This window comes from Triplophysa rosa, linkage group LG17, assembly GCF_024868665.1.
Source record: "Triplophysa rosa linkage group LG17, Trosa_1v2, whole genome shotgun sequence".
Classification (NCBI taxonomy): domain Eukaryota; kingdom Metazoa; phylum Chordata; class Actinopteri; order Cypriniformes; family Nemacheilidae; genus Triplophysa; species Triplophysa rosa.
The window spans coordinates 16996932-17015965 of NC_079906.1; the positions used below are offsets into that span (position 1 = coordinate 16996932).

Sequence of the window (19034 nt, forward strand, 5' to 3'; positions counted from 1 at the left end):
TGCCATACCCTGACAGAATGCAACAGCCCTACACCGAACCCAGCGGGCAGCATGGAGGAGACGGACGAGGCGTTTAGGAGCCGCCAGGCTCACACCTTGTTCGGCTTTCGCCAGAAAGGCATCCCCGTAAGACCTTCGCCATGGACTTCCTCTCCACTGCGCGCCACTCAGGGTTCGACGAGGCGGAGTTGAAGGTTATCTTCAACAGCTGCCTCGACGAACCCTTTGAGCCTGCGGAGATGCGCAGGTTGAGGCCCCTGGGCTTCGTAGACCAGCTCCAGATCGCGATGGATCGCGAGGAGTCCAGGGGACTGTCCGTGGCGGGGTCTTCTACGGGGCTGGCGACATCCCGGAGGGCCAGACCCTGCAGCTCGGAGTCGTGGGCATGCCACACCGCTCTCCTCACCCCTGCAGCCTCCCACCAGTCAGCCTTGGTGGCAGCGGGAAGGAGGGAGTCCTGGGGGCCACTCCGAGGAGTCCCAGCCGAGCCAGCCGTGCCGTTTTCCTCTTCTTCTCACCGACCCCAGGCGGGTGGCTAGGCTGAAGAAAAGAAAGGCACGGCGGGCAGAGCGGCTCCTCCGCCTGCAGCCGGTAGCCCAGTCCGGTGATCAGCCGGCGTCCAGTCCGGTGCAGCCGGCGTCCAGTCCGGTGCAGCCGCGTCCGTCCGGTGCAGCCGGCGTCCATCCGGTGCAGCCAGCGTCCATCGTCACCGGTCCAGCTGGTGTCCAGTCCGGGTCCTCGTCAGCCCGCGTCCAGTCCGGTGCAGCCGGCGTCCATTCCGGTGCAGCCGGCGTCCAGTCTTGTGTCTAGTCCCGTGTCCAGTCTTGTGTCTAGTCCGGTGTCCAGTCTTGTGTCTAGTCTTGTGTCCAGTCTTGTGTCCAGTCATGTGTCCAGTCCGGTGAACCAGCCGGCGCCCAGTCCGGTGATCCAGCCGGCGCCCAGTCCGGTGATCCAGCCGGCGTCCAGTCACGTGACCCAGCCGGCTCCAGTCCGGTGATCCAGCCGGCGTCCAGTCCGGTGATCCAGCCGGCGTCCAGTCCGGTGGTCCAGCCGGCGTCCAGTCCGGTGGTCCAGCCGGCGTCCAGTCGGTGATCCAGCCGGCGTCCAGTCGGTGCAGCCGGCTCCAGTCCGGTGATCCAGCCGGCTCCAGTCCGGTGATCCAGCCGGCTCCAGTCCGTGATCAGCCGGCGTTCAGTCCGGTGTGTCCAGTCCGGCGTCCAGTCGGTGATCCAGCCGGCGTCCAGTCCGGTGATCCAGTGGCGTCCAGTCGGTGATCCAGTCGCGCCAGTCCGGTGTCCAGCCGGCGTCCAGTCCGGTGAGTCCAGCCGGCGTCCAGTCCGGTGCGTCCAGTCCTGGTGCCGGCGTCCAGTCCGGTGATCCAGCCGGCGTCCAGTCGGTGATCCAGCCGGCGTCCAGTCCGGTGATCCAGCTGGCGTCCAGTCCGGTGATCCAGTCCGGCCTCCAGCCGGCTGTCAGCCCGTCCAGCCGGTGACTTCCAGCCGGCTGTCAGCCGGCTGTCCAGCCGGCCTTCCAGCCGGCGTACTCCAGCCGGCCTTCCAGCCGGCGTCCCAGCCGGCTTCCAGCCGGCGTCACTCCAGCCGGCCTTCCAGCCGGCGTCCCTCCAGCCGGCCTTCCAGCCGGCGTGCGTCCAGCCGGCCTTCCAGCCGGCGTCAAGCCCTGTCCAGCCGGCCTTCCAGCCGGCGTCAAGCCCTGTCCAGCCGGCCTTCCAGCCGGCGTCAAGCCCTGTCCAGCCGGCCTTCCAGCCGGCGCAAGCCCTGTCCAGCCGGCCTTCCAGCCGGCGTCAAGCCTGTCCAGCCGGCCTTCCAGCCGGCGTCAAGCCTGTCCAGCCGGCCTTCCAGCCGGCGTCAAGCCTGTCCAGCCGGCCTTCCAGCCGGCGTCAAGCCTGTCCAGCCGGTCCCTGGGAGACTCCCAGGGCCAAAGACTGTCCCCCCGGACTCCTCCTAAGTCCCCCAGGACTCAGCGCCCTCGAGCGCAGCCGGGGACTGGGACTTTCCCCACCCCCTTTTGGACTGCCCCCTATGAACTCTTGTTTTGCCCACCCCCCCTCCCATGTTTGTTATTTTTGTTATGCCACCCCAGTCCTGTGGTCTTGTTGTCATGTCTGCCCCTTGTCTTGTTCACCATGTTTGTCTGGTTTTTGTCTTTGGTCCAGTCTGTCAGGTCTTGTTAGTCACCCCTTGGTGAACACCTGGAGGTGTTCATTAAGGGGGGGGCTCTGTTCACGGTCCCACCGTCTTGTTTATGAAATTCTAGTCGTGTGGTGGGATCGGGGCAGAGTCCTTGGGTTTTATGTGGGAAGACCATGAGATGTTTGTTTTTACCTCTCATGTGTTTTTCCAGTGTCTCGTCTCTGTTCCCGCCATCTCGTTTCCTCGTTATCCTTCCCTAAGTGTTTGATTACCCACACCTGCCCCGTGTCGTTATCCCTCGTTTGTCTTCCCTTTAAATACCCTCTTGTTTCTTTGTCTTGTGCTCGTGTATTACATATGTGTGTGGTGTCCTGGCGTTCAGTGTATCCCTGTTCTTGTTTGCCTCCCTAGCCTGCTGTTATTGCCTGTTCCTGCTGTTTTCGTGAGTCTAGTAAGTGTCCAGTTTAGTTTATGTCAAGTGTGGTTATCTTAGTTTAGTGTCAGTTAGTCTTCGTCCTGTTTATCCTGTTTTTCTGTTATCCCCATCGTGGGTCTTTGTTTTGTTTCTTTGTTTTGCACTATTAAAGTCCGTTTTGTTAACCCCTTCACTGCCTGCCTGCGCTTGGGTTCTTCTGCCATACCCTGACTCTATCTATCTATCTATCTATCTATCTATCTATCTATCTATCTATTGTTTACAGTGAACTTTGAAAAGATATCAAGCTTTTACATATATCGCCCAGCCTATACTACATTAACAAAAAATAAAAAAATGTCCAAATAAAAAGGAGATTCGGCTGGAAATAAAGCAGGAAATAATTCAGGGTTATTTAGTTATTAAACGGTGTATTTCTTTAACATTAATAATACAGAAATGTGCAGGAAAAGTTATTTGTTACAATATATAATTGGTTAAAATGTTTTTGTCTCCACACCAACAGCAGATAAAAGGTTGTGCCAGAGGCAGAGAAAGTAATCACAATCTCATTCAAGATTATAAAAACATGTTTTCTTTAAAAGACCGTGCACTGATGAATTGCACAATAAAACCTGCAACATTTATTAGGAGGGTAAATGGGACAAATCAACTGTAATGTTTAAAGTTGCCTCCAAAGACTGGTATCCATTACAGCAAATTTGTCCTAGAACACCACATTATTATTTCTGCTACAAACCCAAACATAGCAAAAAAGGAAAGTGACTAACACTAGTTTAGTTTTCATGCGTACTAAAGATCATCAGTTGTTTTTTCGCAAAGATACAAGAGCGATGGAATCAACATTACATCACCATGGCCAAGAAACTAAATGTAATGTACATACAGACACAACTAAATGAGAGCGAGAAAGAGAGAGTCATGTAAAAGCTGTGGGTTGCCTTTTCTTTTTTAGAGCACTTAGAATGTCAATCACTTTCAAGGCCACTTGCACAATATGTGAAACTGCTGTTACCAAGCAACGCTACTGAGTGCATGGATACTTACAGTAGCGCTCCATCCATCAGCCAATCAGCGATCAATGCTGACAGCCGCAGTCCCGGTGGACCCGCTGACCTTTTAAACCGCCTCTGCTACATCGCCACCTAAACAGTGCATGTCAGCACACCTGTACAGAGTGATCATGTGCACAGCATCCATCTTAATTTCCAATCTACCTAAAACCATCCATCAATCTGTACATCCACCCATCAGCCATCCATCTATCCATCCATCCTACAAAAACATAACAGCTTCCCTACAGCTTACAAAACAGATTGACATATTTGCCAGGGATGTACACATACTGTAGAAAAAATGAATAACAGTTTGATGCTTTTAAAATATATATTGTAGATATTCTACTGCTGACAAAAGAACAGATACATGTCTGTTACAGCTCATCTCTGTTCATTCGACAGCCCTCCGCTCCACAACTTTCGCAAAGTAAACTGTTCTTTAAACAGCTTGTGACATTCTCTGTGATGTGAGCATGTGTTTGATCTTCTCTGTAAAAGCGAATCACATCCCTGTGATGGGATCTTACAGTTATTCTATCTGTTAGCTGTATAAAATGGGGAACATTAACACAGATGCTGGTTTAAACTTCAGATGGCCATAAGCACTAAAGGGCATTAATAATGAAGCACATTACCCAAGTAGCCTACAGTTGGTGAGATGTACGGACCTGCCGCCCGCTGTCTCTGTTTTATGAGGAGATATGACTACCTCGAGCGGCTCAGAGGTCATAAACGCTAGGCTAAGTGTTGTGTCAATATCCTGACCAGAGGACATTAATCTCAACCAAAATGTCTTGGCTACAGTTCAGTGAATAAAAACACACAACCACAGCCTATAATAAGAGAGAATTTTCAACTTGACGTGTCAGTACAGTCAATAAACAAGTATGGTAACAACTCCCTGACACTGTGGATGGGGTTTCCGCAAAGATACAGAATATGTATGTGTCTGTATTAATGTATGAAAATATACACACAGATCAAGGATATATTGTTTACATGTTCTTAATTTTTATTTTTTATTAAATATAAAATATTTCAAAGACGTAATGCCAAATATCTGACTTGGTGTGATAACTTAATAAATACGAACAAGTAAAAGTTTCCTACAGAGTTTTGTGAAGTTGGCAGACTGAGATGTTGACCTGTTTAGCAGCTGCAGACTCATGATAAGGAGTGAATCCAGCGTTGTTCTTTGAGGACTGTAATAAAGTGAGTAATGGATGAGTTCACACAGGTCTATCTGAGCGCTTTGTGAGACGGAAAGATACTGGATGTGTGAACGCTGCCCACAGGAATGGATTATCAAGCTGTAAAATACCAACTTTCAGAACTATTTATTTGTTTTCTTTCTCCCTGTTTTTGCTCACCTGAAATGTTATGCATGAACAGGGTTCAAAAAGTCTTTTTTTCTTGCCTAACAAATCGGCAGTAAAAGAACGAGTACTTAACCATCAGAAAACATTGACCGTCAACCTCAGGAGTATTAAATATTACATGACAACATTCAATCTATTTTATATGAGGTCTGCAGTTTTTGCAACCCTGTCACAAAAATGAAGGACATGCTCAAGTACAGTTTAAAATCCTGATTTGTCTCAATATTTCCAAGCAATTACGATTCAATAAACATGAAAATACAAATAAAAAATGAAATACAATTTTTTTATCTCAAGCATCAATTCAATAAGAATGCAACCAACCAACAGATGTTATTTATTTGCATTCATTTATATTTAAAACACAATAATAAATCCCCTAACCATAAATAAAATGAGCTTCTCGGTGATTATCATCATTCAAGATGATGAAGGACATTTTCACTACGGAAGTTCCAGCTGCGGTTTACAGAGGTGAGAAGCATACACATCCAGCTGGAAAACAAATTTTCTGCTGTCATTATCCAAAACAACTTCCATCAACATGGCAAAATATACAGGACGTGATATAAAGTAAAACGTGGACTAGTTAGGAAAATCTGATTTTGACTTTGACATAAATTAAACAAATGGCTTGATCCAATCTGACTAAATTACTTATTCAACATGTAAACACATCACGCAGAGTGAGGAAAAGGGATCTTTTCGGATTAGCCTGGTGTCCTTCAAAGACTGAAGACTGTTAAGAAGAAAGCTCTTGTAAGACAAAAGTCAAACAGCACAATGGAGATCTGAGAATATTTTGATCTGCGTATAATCAAAATTGTAGCCTACACTACTGTACATGGAAACTGAATACTGATGTAGAGGATCTAGAGTTTAGAATTTGAAAGAGTGGCTGGAAAAATAAATACATAGGTTTTAATTTGTTGATTTATCCAAATTTTGATTAAAAATACAGCAGTTTTCAAATGTACCAATTTTGGAAAGTCTGACAACGATATCACATTTTAGTGACACAAAATCAAATATCTACTGCATAGCCCATTTGTGACAACCAGGAACAAAACATTAAAAGATTAAGTAGCATATTGCTTAAGGTTATGTTACTGTGGTTTTGTAAAAAGTCAAATAATCTATTATACATGGTGCAGATAGTGAAGGAGGCTAATTTTAGCATTCCTAATCACCACATCTTTTTTCTAGCTGTCTCTCTCTCTGTGGAAACCAGCAGGAATCTTGTTAACCATGATAACCATGATTCCCGAAAGGCATTTTTAATAGCGCTTCAGGTGAGGCAAGAAACTGATACAATCCCCTGTTGACAAATGGGCCATTTCAGATGCTATGTACGACAGCAGCATACGGGACTAAACAAGACTTTACAGGTGACTTATTGTGCTGTGTCATTCCTGTACTTACGCTGACACAATACAGAGACATCCTGACTGCCTGCTGAATTGAATCCCATCACTAATGTCCTTACGAGCTGCATTTTGTCAACCTGACACAAGACGTTCTGCGGGAATGCTGCGCTCGGCTTGATTTCATTATAAACAATTTCCATGCTTTATTGAATAAAAAACAGGATGTTTATATTTTATATAATTGCTTCAAAAAACAGGAAGTTTATTTTTATATAATTGTCTCACGTTGCATGATAATAATACATTGCATAACAAAAGAGAAGGTCAAGGGCAGGAGAAGTCAATTCTTGCACTAGCAGAAATGTGCAGAAATCATGATATTTGAATATAATATTGCAGTGAGTCTAATAAAATAAGGTCATATAAGCACTGATCAATGGGTCTATAAACAGATGAAACCAATGTGTGTGCACAGTGTGTATGTTCATGCTACAGATTACAGATCTGAGTGGTCTGTGCCTTAACCCTATACTGTACAGTAAGCATAGTGTGAATAATAACCGACACACAAACAAGAGAAAGAAAACATGAATAAATCTAGTCCTAAAATGCTGTATCCTGAGCAGTCTTGCACAAGGACACAATGTTGGACACGGATCATCTCTTGCACGGTTTAAACCTACAACCTTCTGGCTACCAATAGATCAGCTGCTACACCACATAAAATCACCTCACTACACTGATATACTGTACATATTTCTCTCATAAACTAACATAAGCAATTTCATATCACTCATAATGCATGTAATAAAAACAGCACTATATAAATATGTGTAGCAAATGAATTGCAACAAATAAGCCAGTTTAATTGGAATCGTTTATCTGACACAACGGAAAGGTCATTTGAGCAGCTTCTCCACAAAATACAATAACTATTAATTGTGATAGCAGCCCTGTTCAAATTAACATTTCATTTGCATATTGCATGCATATTCATGCTCGTGTATTTCAAATTATTTAACACAAGTCATTACCATGATTCACTCTCATGCCAAGAGGTTAATTTTCATAAACATTATGAGTGTCGTATTATATCAGACATAAAGGTCACAGCACCTTATTTCACCTGTTACTGTCTCCATTTTCAGTCAGGAACATTTCACAAATTGAGCTATACTGATGACTATATGGCTTGCAGGCATAAATAATATGAATATATTACAATACAGCTCTAAATTAGATTACGTTTGAAGCTTTAAAAATGCAGATTGTACATCTGAGACCAAATAACCTAAAATATACCACAATTATATTATATAATTATATTCAATTTTTTTACAATTAAACTATAAGCCATGTTTGTTAGACTGGGGTAAGTACAAAGAACTGTATAATCATTTATTTCTATTGGTGTGAGTCTAACGCTTATCTCATTGACCCCGCCCCCACTCTTCTTAACATCAGATCTCTCCTTTTCTCTTTTACCGGACCTCCCCTCTTGTTCCAACCACATCTCCTCGTCCCCAGGGCTTAAGTGGTCCATCTGTATGGCGTGAGAGACTCTGTGTTGGATTACAATTAGGTTACAGTGGTAATTAGTGATTATTAATACTTGGCTACATAACCCACAGTCTGTGGATGTGTTGAAATATGCATGCAACCTCAGGCAAGATCATGAGATTGTAAACTCTGTGGATAATCATTGCACGCATGCTTAAAGAATCACTCGCCCAAAGCTCCAAAAGCCTTTGGTCAGCAGATGCTGAGATGATCTTTGAGTGATTTATTAATAATAAATAAAAAAAACATTTGGCTCCGTGGGACCATAGCATATTTGCTTGGTTTAAAAGCACTACTAATGTTTTAAACACAAAGAAACAAAAAAGCTTATCTGTTGATACTGTATGCTAATAACTTTAATGTACTTGCTAGTTAAAAGCACTTTAAACAGCTACACTGACCAACCAGAGCTATTTATCACACAATCATAAAAAATAACCAAGTAATAAAAAATATAATAAAAAGCTGTCTGTAAATAACGCATCTCATTGAATTAATCTGCTGGTTGCACAGTTTTATTTCAATTCTAATCCAATAGTCGTTATACTGTAAATGGGGTTAAAATGCAGAGATGTTTTTGAATCTCACATCTTCTGCTTTGTGAATAATTTATTATTTAATATAAATCAAGCTGACCGGGAACAATAACCATCAATAATTCATACAGCCCCTTCCTCAGTGTGTCTGGCTTTTCACAGAGCTTTCATATGATTTATATCTGAAGGCTATTTGAGAAAAAAAATTCTTTAAAAGATAAACACACTAATATACAAAGCAATCTTTTTTTTATTTAAGTGCAAAACTACTTGGTAATGCTGCTGTTGTGAACTTCAAGCATTAAGAGTTTGCTAATGAGAGGTGCATTGTGGGTGTTTACAAGGGAAGAAAAAAGCTTCAGGATTTTTCCTTCCTTCCTGTATAGTCAACCAATCCCTGTCAATGTCAACATTGCCTCGCCAGTCAGCGGTTTGCTCTGGGCTACAGTGCGGCATGAAAAGAAACCAACCCAACATGGGAATACACACGCACACACACACACACACACACACACACACACACACACACACACACACACACACACACACACACACACACACACACACACAGAAACACACACACACACACACACACACACACACATGCAGAAACACAACCAACACACACTGACCCAGTGAGGCTTCACTCAATTGAAACCCACCTGCTTTGGCTCACAAAGGCACTCAGATTAATTTAGTCCTAATAGAAAAGTAAAATATGTTCTATATCCACAAAATGGGTTCAAGACGCAGAAAGAAGACAAATGGGTCAAGGTTAGTTGAAATAACAGGACAACTAAGAGGAGAATAGTAATTCTGTGAAGAAAAAATCTACATACTTATAATTCTTCAGAAAAAAAATTACCACAGCAACCAAATGTAAAACCACCTGACGCCGTGTCTACACCAGATGCGACGCGACAAGAGACAATAGAACGCATTAGAATGCATTATAATTGTAAATTTTGTCCACACCGGACGTGGCGCGATGCGGTGTAGACACGGTGTTAGTATTTTCGCACATTCAGAATGACCTCTGTAGATCTGATCAATTTACCCACATTGCTATGGGGTGCAGGCACCTGTGAACTCCCTGGAGGGAAAGACCATTAGAATTTAGATTAAAGATGAATGTGTTGAAGACAGCAGAGCTCTCAGCAACACAATCTGTTCTGCAGAGACACACAAGAGACTGATCAACCAATCAGATTGCAGCGATCAAAGTGCAAGTGGAGATGCTTAGGAAAACAATCTCTCTTTAGCGTAAAAACAACCACAGACATCCGAGCCAGAGTGGGGATGAAAGCTGTGCACTAATCTTTATTATACATTTACTAGTCTTTTTATTGCATATTTTAATCTGTATTTGCAAACAAGCGATTTTAAAATCAAGCTTGTTGTTGCAACAAGGTAATGGAAAAGAACACAGTCCCAAGGTGTGTTTTTAAAGCATAAAACCTGACACAGCATTTTATAAACACGGAGTTGGCGTGAGACACTGAAAAAACAGCAAGATGTGTCACAATAGCCTAACGCATGTTTACAATGATCAACAACAACATGAAAGAGCTGCAAGATAAGATTCTTTCAAGTTACTTTGGGTTTGTGAATATAAACTCAAAGCTCGTGCAAGGGCAGAATATTACAATAAGAGGAAAATGTGTTATCGAATGTGTAGCAGAGACCTGAACATATGGTACCATAGCCTCCTATAGTTTCTCTCAGACCTCCTCCTGTAGACACTGTACCCATCTGTCTGTGCGTGTATAAATATAAATGAAAGGGAAAATGTGTTGCAAAACAAACATTACAAATGAGAATTTCTCTTTTCTCATTGGAGGTATATGACAACGGGTAGAAAGACGATCGAAAGTATAATATTAATACATACTCTAGAATCGAAAAAAAATGTGCATAGCCAATTTACTGTAGATGAATCAAAATAGTTTATTTATAATTTAATATATTAGGACACATATGGGTTTTTACAGTATAGTAAATTGCATATTTAAATAATATTTGTTTTAAAATATATTTAATATACACTTTATACACACACAAACTTTTGGATATGAAAATGTGTAGTCTGGAGTTTCATTCCATAGATGATGCAATAACTAAAACATCTATAAAAATCTTAAATTATCTTATATTCTATATACAGTAAAGTAACCTTTTGCCTATATAATACAGATTATATATAGAGTATGTGCTAGCTCTGTTAATTACTGTATGTATTTTACCATTTATCATTCTTTCTACCCAACATTCTGAGGCTTCGGATTATTGAAAAGAGACTTGACACGTTGAGTCACAGATTAATTCATCACATGGTGCCTTAGATGTTTAAAAGCCTTAGTACACCTTCTCAAATAAGACCTTGACTCCTGCTGCCACTCATAACCTTCTATCCTCCCTTCCCCCTGTCCTTCCTACAACCCCCCTCCACGCGCACACACACCGTTCGGCCTAGATGTAATTCACAGATGAATAATAGATGGACAGACTTTCATCTCTCCTGAATTTAGGTTCACTGCTTTAAGCACTAGCTGAGGCCATGAAGCAGGAACTGCATTTAACATGAGATGTGGGATTTTTCTGACCGACTTTATCTTTGTTTGGCTGTCTGGCTTTGTGCTAGTTTAACCTGCTGGGGACAGGTTGAGACAGTTTGTCCGGCTCTGAGATGCTTCACTGCGGTGTTAAACAAAGAGGCTCATATTTTGTAATTACATAAAGTGTACACAATTTGTTTTTTCTCTTTCTTAAATGCCAGACCTTCAACAACCACTAGTGAAATCCCAACCATTTTCACTTTTTTACTTACTTTGCACATTTAGAGCATATTATTTTACAGAAAAAAAAAATGTTTTTCTAATTTTATGAATTTTTCAATTTCAGTATATAACAACAATTTATGTCTCCTGACTATGCAAAGCCACGCAGGTGGGGAAAAACGTATAAAATCAAGTCCCAACCAACATTGTTTTTCCCACCTTATTTATATCCCTATCATAATGTATTTCATATCATAAAATTCATGAAAAACATTTATGCAGACACTTTTATCCTAAGCGACTGAAAGTGCAAAGTATACTTTTTTTACAGTAAATAAGTATATATGTTCTCTGGTAATCACAACCTTTTACACAATGTTCTACCAACTGATCTACAACAACATGTTTTCTTTGTTATTGCTCCACCAAGATAGAAGTACAAATAAAGTGATTGGCAGCTTGTGAACACAGTCCATCAATAATGCAAAGTACAGAGGGCTCGGCGCCGTGCTGGTTCTGCCAAAGCCATCGGCCCCTTCATCGTGGCCCCTGCATGCCCTCGTGTCCTTAGGCCAGCACAACTGGGGAACGGTGCATTCCCCGAGCTCCCCGATCGGAATCTGTGTTAATGAGAGCCGCTGCACTTCCACACGTGTGCCAAATAACAATAACAAGACCTCTCACCCTCAGAATAGTCCACCACATGTCTGTCAAAACAACAGTCTAAAACAAGATGGAGGAAGCACGACGCTGAGAATACACCTACATGATACAGAGCCGCAGGCGGGAGGTGGTGGGAAGAAAAATAGGCCAGTAATATTTCTGCTACATCTTCAATTAATTGTGCTGGATGTGAATTTACAGACAACTTTAAATTGTGACCAGATGGCCGGTACAATAGTTTATTTTATCATTCATCCCCAATTAATTAGTGAATTGAATCAATTGAATGAAAGACAAACTGTTTCAATATGCGTGCGCTGAAAGCATTGTGGTCATCTGGGCGTGTGATCAAATGTGTGAATAATAAAAAAGAAAATGAAAAGACTCCAAACCAGAATGGACAATTCAGTCCATCAAAACGTGTCTGTGTGTGATTGGTGCATGGGGAATGATGTCTCTCTGTTCTGTGATCAGTATGAGCCCATAACACTAATTATACTGGCTGATCTCTCAGCAGGCAACAAGCTGTTCACAGCTCCTCATGACAAGAGCTCTACTGAGCTTTAAATGAGCTGCCTGTATGTCAGAACACACACACAAATTCACCAACCGATGCAATCACTACAAAAAATACAAACATAAATTAAAATTTGGATACAGACAGACCATACAGATCAATACGGTTGTTACTTCAGTTTTACTTTGATCACAGCTAAAGCCAAACAGGTAAAACTATTGCAATCTATGCTTCTTTAAAGCCAAAAGAGAGCAAAATATTCCTATGATTATTGCCATGTCAACCATTCAGGAGTGTCTCAGACTCATTTTTCCTTTCATTTATGTGACCATAGATAGAGACCACACAAAGTCAAGTCACACAACCCCTCTCCCTCAAATCTATCTTGGTCAATGAAGAGCAGAACATCTCATCCCCATCTCTTTACTACGAGATTATCTTTTATTATCCATGCGTTCACTCCAACTGTGAAGATGTCTCTCTCTCTCTCTCTCTCTCTCTCTCTCTCTCTCTCTTTCTTTCTATTTGATTACTGGAGGTCTGCCCGAGCACACAGCCAGCCAGAAGCTTAACCTATAGAGCAGAAGATGATGCACACAATTGCTTTTCTGCCTGTATTGATTCAGGGTCATTAAACCTTGAAAGGCTGGGTTCGATAGGAATGGATCCCAAATTTTCACAAAGGTAGAAAAAACAGAGAATTTTCAGACAGAAAGGATTGACAGCTAAATCATAAATCAGAAAAATAGCTTTACTCGTCTTTACTTATATTATATTCTACATATGCATTTTACTATACAGTTGTTAGTGTATTTTTGTCAACTTTTGTTCTATTCTGTTGTTGACATCTCAGTAAGATTGTTTCTGCCTAACCCAGTTATAATGTTCAGTACGCCCCTGGCTTTAGCACATACCCAAGTGGATAAATAGCTCTACAGGCACTATAAATTCTACTCATTGTTGTCTATTACTGTAGTTATTGTTTGTAAATCTCAAGTAATGCTCAAATTAATTTGATTTAGCTTGATCTCAAGAGGTCTGGCAGGAGAGAGGGGGGGAGAAAGAAACAGAGAAAGAGGTTGAAAGCTGTCCGTCTTGTGCTCATATTTCCTTCACTCTTGACACTGCTTTAATTAAAACGGCTGGACTGCAGGTGAATTATACTACATGAGAGTCCAAACCCATAAAAGTCTTAGAAAGAGCATACGAAACACACTTTCCTCAATTACATCCAAATTGATGAGTTTTAACTTGGAACATTAAACTGACAGGCAGAATAACAATGCACTTGTTTTACTTAGTAGTGTGTCATTTATGTGACCATGTCTCTTACAAAAATATTGTTTTTATGACCTAAATAGCAAATGTTTGGCAAGCTTTATTGCAAATCCGATGCGAGTTCATTTTCCATACCCAAGTAAACTTTTTCAGACATACCTCAACAGTAGATACTCAACAGTAGACACCAATTCTACACTGCCCTCCAATTTGGTGCTAATTTAAAGGAATCGCTGACTTTGACATTAGCATGTAGCTATGGGATAATGTAGTAAACATATAAATACAATTAGATTGCCATTAAAGATTTTACTAAATACCAATGAATTCAACCAGTTAAAATGGTTCAGTGTTTGATCTGCATCTTGATGATTTTTGTATTCAGCAATGCATTGTTGCTTTCTCCACAATAGAAACAACCAATGCTGCCCCAGAATGTGGTGAAAACAGCTTGTCGGTAGTGCTATGCTGCCTTAAAGGTCCGGTTAAACGGGCAGTCTCATATTAATCTCGAGTCCCTATAGAGTAGAACTATTGCATACTTCGTATCTTCGAAGAGTATTTAGTTTGATCACATTTATAAAGGCTAGATACAGCTGTACAATTATTTCTGAAAACATACAACATCCTCGGGGTGTGCAGGAGGAAGGAACTAAATCCCGAGCACACAATACATCATCGCATTATCCCTGCATAACTGTTTTGATTCACTATAAGTTTGTGTTGTTTACATTATGCACGTACTCGCCGATTGCCAACAAAACACTGATGTCTTAGTTTCACTTACCACGTACGGTTCATGTCCGGCATCTTTTAGAACTGAGACCGCTCCATCAATCAGTTTCAAACGATCTGCAAATCCAGCGTTTTATCCACCGTTTATATAACATCCATCACTGAAATGCCATGAACAAACAAACACACCTCAACTTCTCTCACTATTGCAAGAGTAACGAGCTGCAGCTACAGGCCCTCAGCACAGCCAATCTTGACGCAACGCAGCCAATCTTGATGGTAGGCGGGTCTTCCTATCGCTCGTTGGTTGACGCATGGGCGGGCTATTTCTTTCACCTTGCCGTGGGCGTGTTTTTCCAGGAGAATTGCCCAATAAAGGACTAAGAAAAGTTGCTACGTAACGGTTTTTAATGTTCGAAAAAAACGTTCCGAAACCTATACGAACCTTGGGGGAGTGTATCGAGAACAGAAATACTACATAATGTAAAACGTCCAACTCGTTTTTTTGACAAGTTGACCATGTTAAGCCAGCACGTTTAAAAATGTATAAAGCAATCACGTATCTCAGTCTCATTAGAGACCTCAACTGCTCATTTCCGTGCCTGAACACGTTAGCAAATAGAGCCGATCCGTGTTTTTGGCAGACTGTAGGGATACAAACACTTTGAACCGCCTCTTTCTCAATATTGAACTTTCAATATGACTATATCAGATCAGGTCAGATAGAGAGGGCCGTAATAACCCAATAAATTGCCTCCCTGGGGCACCAGCGTGCTCACAGAATATCAAAACCTTTCACTAAAACCCTCCACAGGCAGTGAAGAAAAAGATTTTCTCATAAATGTAGCTGCCGTAATTAGTGTTTCATAGGAGGCTTATTTAATAAAACCACCAGTTGATCTCAACAGACTCACAGACTGTATTTGGAAAACTGCTGCACTTGGCAATAAATGTCACACAAATCACGTTACTAGTTTTGACAGACAGGAAAGTAAATATGAAGGCTGGACGACAGGTGCTTCAATAAACCTGTGTCTATTTCTCTTTTGCTCTTTTTTTTATCTCTTTCATTTTCCATCAATCCTCTTTCAATGCAGCCAAACATCAAAGTGGTTTTGCCACAGCTGTAGTGATACAGGAAACTGTTTGAGGTTTCAACTGAATGCTAGGAAATAGAAAAAGTCATTGATCCTTAAGGATTAGTTCTAATCCTAAGGACTGAGAGGGTGATATGGATCACAATGCCTTAAATTGGCCACATTATTATTAAAAAGTCTTGAAATATCACTCTTTCAGCTTAAGTGTACATCACAATCATTGAAAAAATGCTTCTTAAATTAGCAACGCTATGCAACACCCATAAATGGAAAACAAACACCCACAAACGCTTCTCTAAACTCTTGCGTAACCTTAATCGTCTGTCTGCTGCCATGAATAATAGAGAAACGTTTTTTTATTGGATAAGAAGTAGAACACATACTGTAGTTTCATGAATAATTATGAGACACCAACACGTCATTGATATACTGCAGTGTTCTGCTATAGTACAGTACATCCTATAAAAAAACATCAACACATCATTAAGACGAGCAAATGGAAACTTCTGCCAAAGTCTCCTGCGTCTCAAATATTTCTCCTGAGAAAAAGAGCCAGAAATCTCACAAATGTCATTAGTTTCAGAAGAGATCTAACAATGTCACACACTGAGATTTGACAAGTCTACAATCAAAAGTCAATATTATTGAAGATCTCAATATGAACTCAACATTTCTCATCAAATTTACCCAAATCCAAATGTATTTTACCTGTAGCCTACATTCTATACAATTTACCTCCACACTCATTCGAACAACTGTGGCAATTTCTGCCCAAATTCCCTCTTAACAAATATATACCAGCAATCTTACCAACATTAAGTATTTACCACTACGCCACGCCAAGTTATATACAACCTATGGAGTCGGAGACAGGTAGAAACTGTGGATTTGAGTATTATTGCAAACCAAAGTGATTACTAGCAGAGTAGTGTATTTTTAGGCTCAAGCTCACATTTAAAATTCAGCTCAGGTTTTTCCGCTTTTCCACCCAAACACAATAAATCTGTCAAACGCACATGCCAACTTTCCTTCCTTTTCTACCTCAACTAAACCCTGCCCGCATTTTAAAAAACAAGGTCAAAGTGGTCTGCTAGACACACACACAAACCCAAAACCGAAAGTCTAAAGACATACAAAACCATCGACTGGAAGGAACATCTTTTCTTTAGTTTAGACAAGAGCACACACACGGACCCACACGTACACACACACACACACACAGAGCCATCTTTCTATGTCTTTTACCCTAAAAAGATACCCTTGAAAGGAAAAAAATACAAATGTAATCTCTTTAGTATCTAAATTGGTAATTTGTGATAAAAATGATCTACTGTCTCCTGCTTCTCAGATTAGTCTCCAAAGATTTCAAAATGTACATTATTTCTCATAAGTTTTTATCAAGACCAAATGACCCAAGCTATGCCATTCACATTCCTTATTATAGCTCTATACTCCTACTGTACATATGTCACGCAATGTTGCTGGCGCCTCTTTTCACCACCTGAGGGCGCTATGCTACTCTGTGTACTGCCTGTGTTTTTGTAAGGACTCCAGTTCCCATCATGCTTTGTCTCGTTATCGTGTATTGGTCTCACCTGTGTCTCATTACCTGTTTGTCCCTTCATCTGTGTATATATAGCCCTGGTGTTCAGTTGTCTGTTGTGAAACGTTGTTGTATGTGCTCCCTCGTGTTTCTCGGACCATTGAGCTACCCTTATGTGTCTTTTTGATTAAATATTTTACTGCACGTGGATCCTCTCCTTGGTTTCCTTGCTGAACCGTGACAGAACGATTCACCAAAGCATGGATCCAGCAGTACGTCTTGTCAGCATGCGCCAAGGTAATCGTACCCTCGAGGACCATATTACAGATTTTCTGGACATTGCCAATTTTACAGATTTACCAGACTTTGCATTTATAGAATTTTTGCTATGGATTAAATCAAACACTTCATGATCACCTCGATCGTAATGGTCCTCGAGGGTCGCTAACTGAATTTGTGGATTATGCTCTACTGTGGTCTCCGCCGAGCCGGAGTCTCCAGCCGTCATGGCCGCCGAGCCGGAGTCTCCAGCCGTCATGGCCGCCGAGCCGGAGTCTCCAGCCGTCATGGCCGCCGAGCCGGAGTCTCCAGCCGTCATGGCCGCCGAGCCGGAGTCTGAGGTCCTGTCCTGGGAGTCTGCCCTGTTGGTGATGGTTGTTGTGTATTTGGGCTGTGCATTGCTCTGCCGCTCCAGAGCCCGCTGCCATGATGGCCGCTTCGCCTGAGCCCGCTGTCAAACCCAGCTCTGTTCAGCCGGCATTCAGGCCTGCCCAGCCACCAGGGAGCGTTGCCCAGCCGGCATTCAGGCCTGCCCAGCCACCAGGGAGCGTTGCCCAGCCGGCATTCAGGCCTGCCCAGCCGCCAGGGAGAATTACCCAACCTGCAACCTCCCTGGTCCCCAGACCAGCCTGTACCAGCCCTCGTGTTTCTCGGACCATTGAGCTACCCTTATGTGTCTTTTTGATTAAATATTTTACTGCATGTGGATCCTCTCCTTGTTTTCCTTGCTGAACCGTAACAACATAATACTGTATGTCAACAAATGTCTCATTTATTTCTATCAAGAAATTTTCAAGAAAACATCTCGGACAAAGTTACATAACACATACAAGGACCCATAAGTCAGAAATGAGCAACAATAGTGAAAAAATATTTTCTTCTGGGTAATTATGAAAAGAAAAAGCACTGTGTACAAAAATGTGCAGACTTGTTTGTGTCAAATAAATCTGGCTGTCATAAAACAGACTGTCATTCCAGATGTCACACCATGTCATGCTATGTAACCTAATGCTGAGTAAAACCACGTCATCTTTACTCACACTAAATAGAGAAATGAATTTGTTAAATGTCCTTCTTCCCAAAATATTGATATAAACTTTCATCCACTGCTAGCATTAAAGTAGCATTCAGAAAAAGCTAGCATTCAGAAAGTGTTTTTTAGCACTTTTATATTTAAGAGTACACGTACAGTATATTTGTACACAAAGCAACAAAATAGTAATAATGAGAAAACCACACGACTTGAAGTTTCAGTCTAGTCAAGCATTCAGCCAGAGGAACCTGGAGGTTATAAATACTGGATTAACTTCAACTGCGCACATAATCTGTAACATTGATACAAAATAAACTGAAACCCAAGAACTTTGTTTACGTCTGTTCAACGGTGCCTGTGATAAACCATTTCCATGCCGCTCCTTGCCACCCTCACACCTCAGCGGACATCTGACGTCCTGTATTAATTATAGCAGTGCTGTCGTGCGAGAGATGCGACGTCATTGAAATGCTCTATATTAATAGCGAGCAGTTCATTCTGGGGTGGTGGAGACGAACGCAGGGTGCAAAAAGGGTGCAGGGTTCAGTGGGGAGTTTCCTTACCTTCTATGGAAGGGGCCTGGTCCTGGGCTGCATACAGCATCTCCTTGAAAGCCTGTGTCAGAA

General features: G+C 41.9%; 1 protein-coding gene across 1 annotated transcript in view; it reads right to left on the reverse strand.

The window, feature by feature from the left end:
- The window catches only part of xpr1a (xenotropic and polytropic retrovirus receptor 1a), a 68019-nt gene that overhangs the window by 43384 nt on the left and 5601 nt on the right, over window positions 1–19034 (reverse strand). The window contains exon 2 of the mRNA XM_057356914.1: window positions 18972–19023. Coding sequence (XP_057212897.1) covers window positions 18972–19023 — 52 coding nt within the window. The remainder of the gene's footprint in view (window positions 1–18971; window positions 19024–19034) is intronic.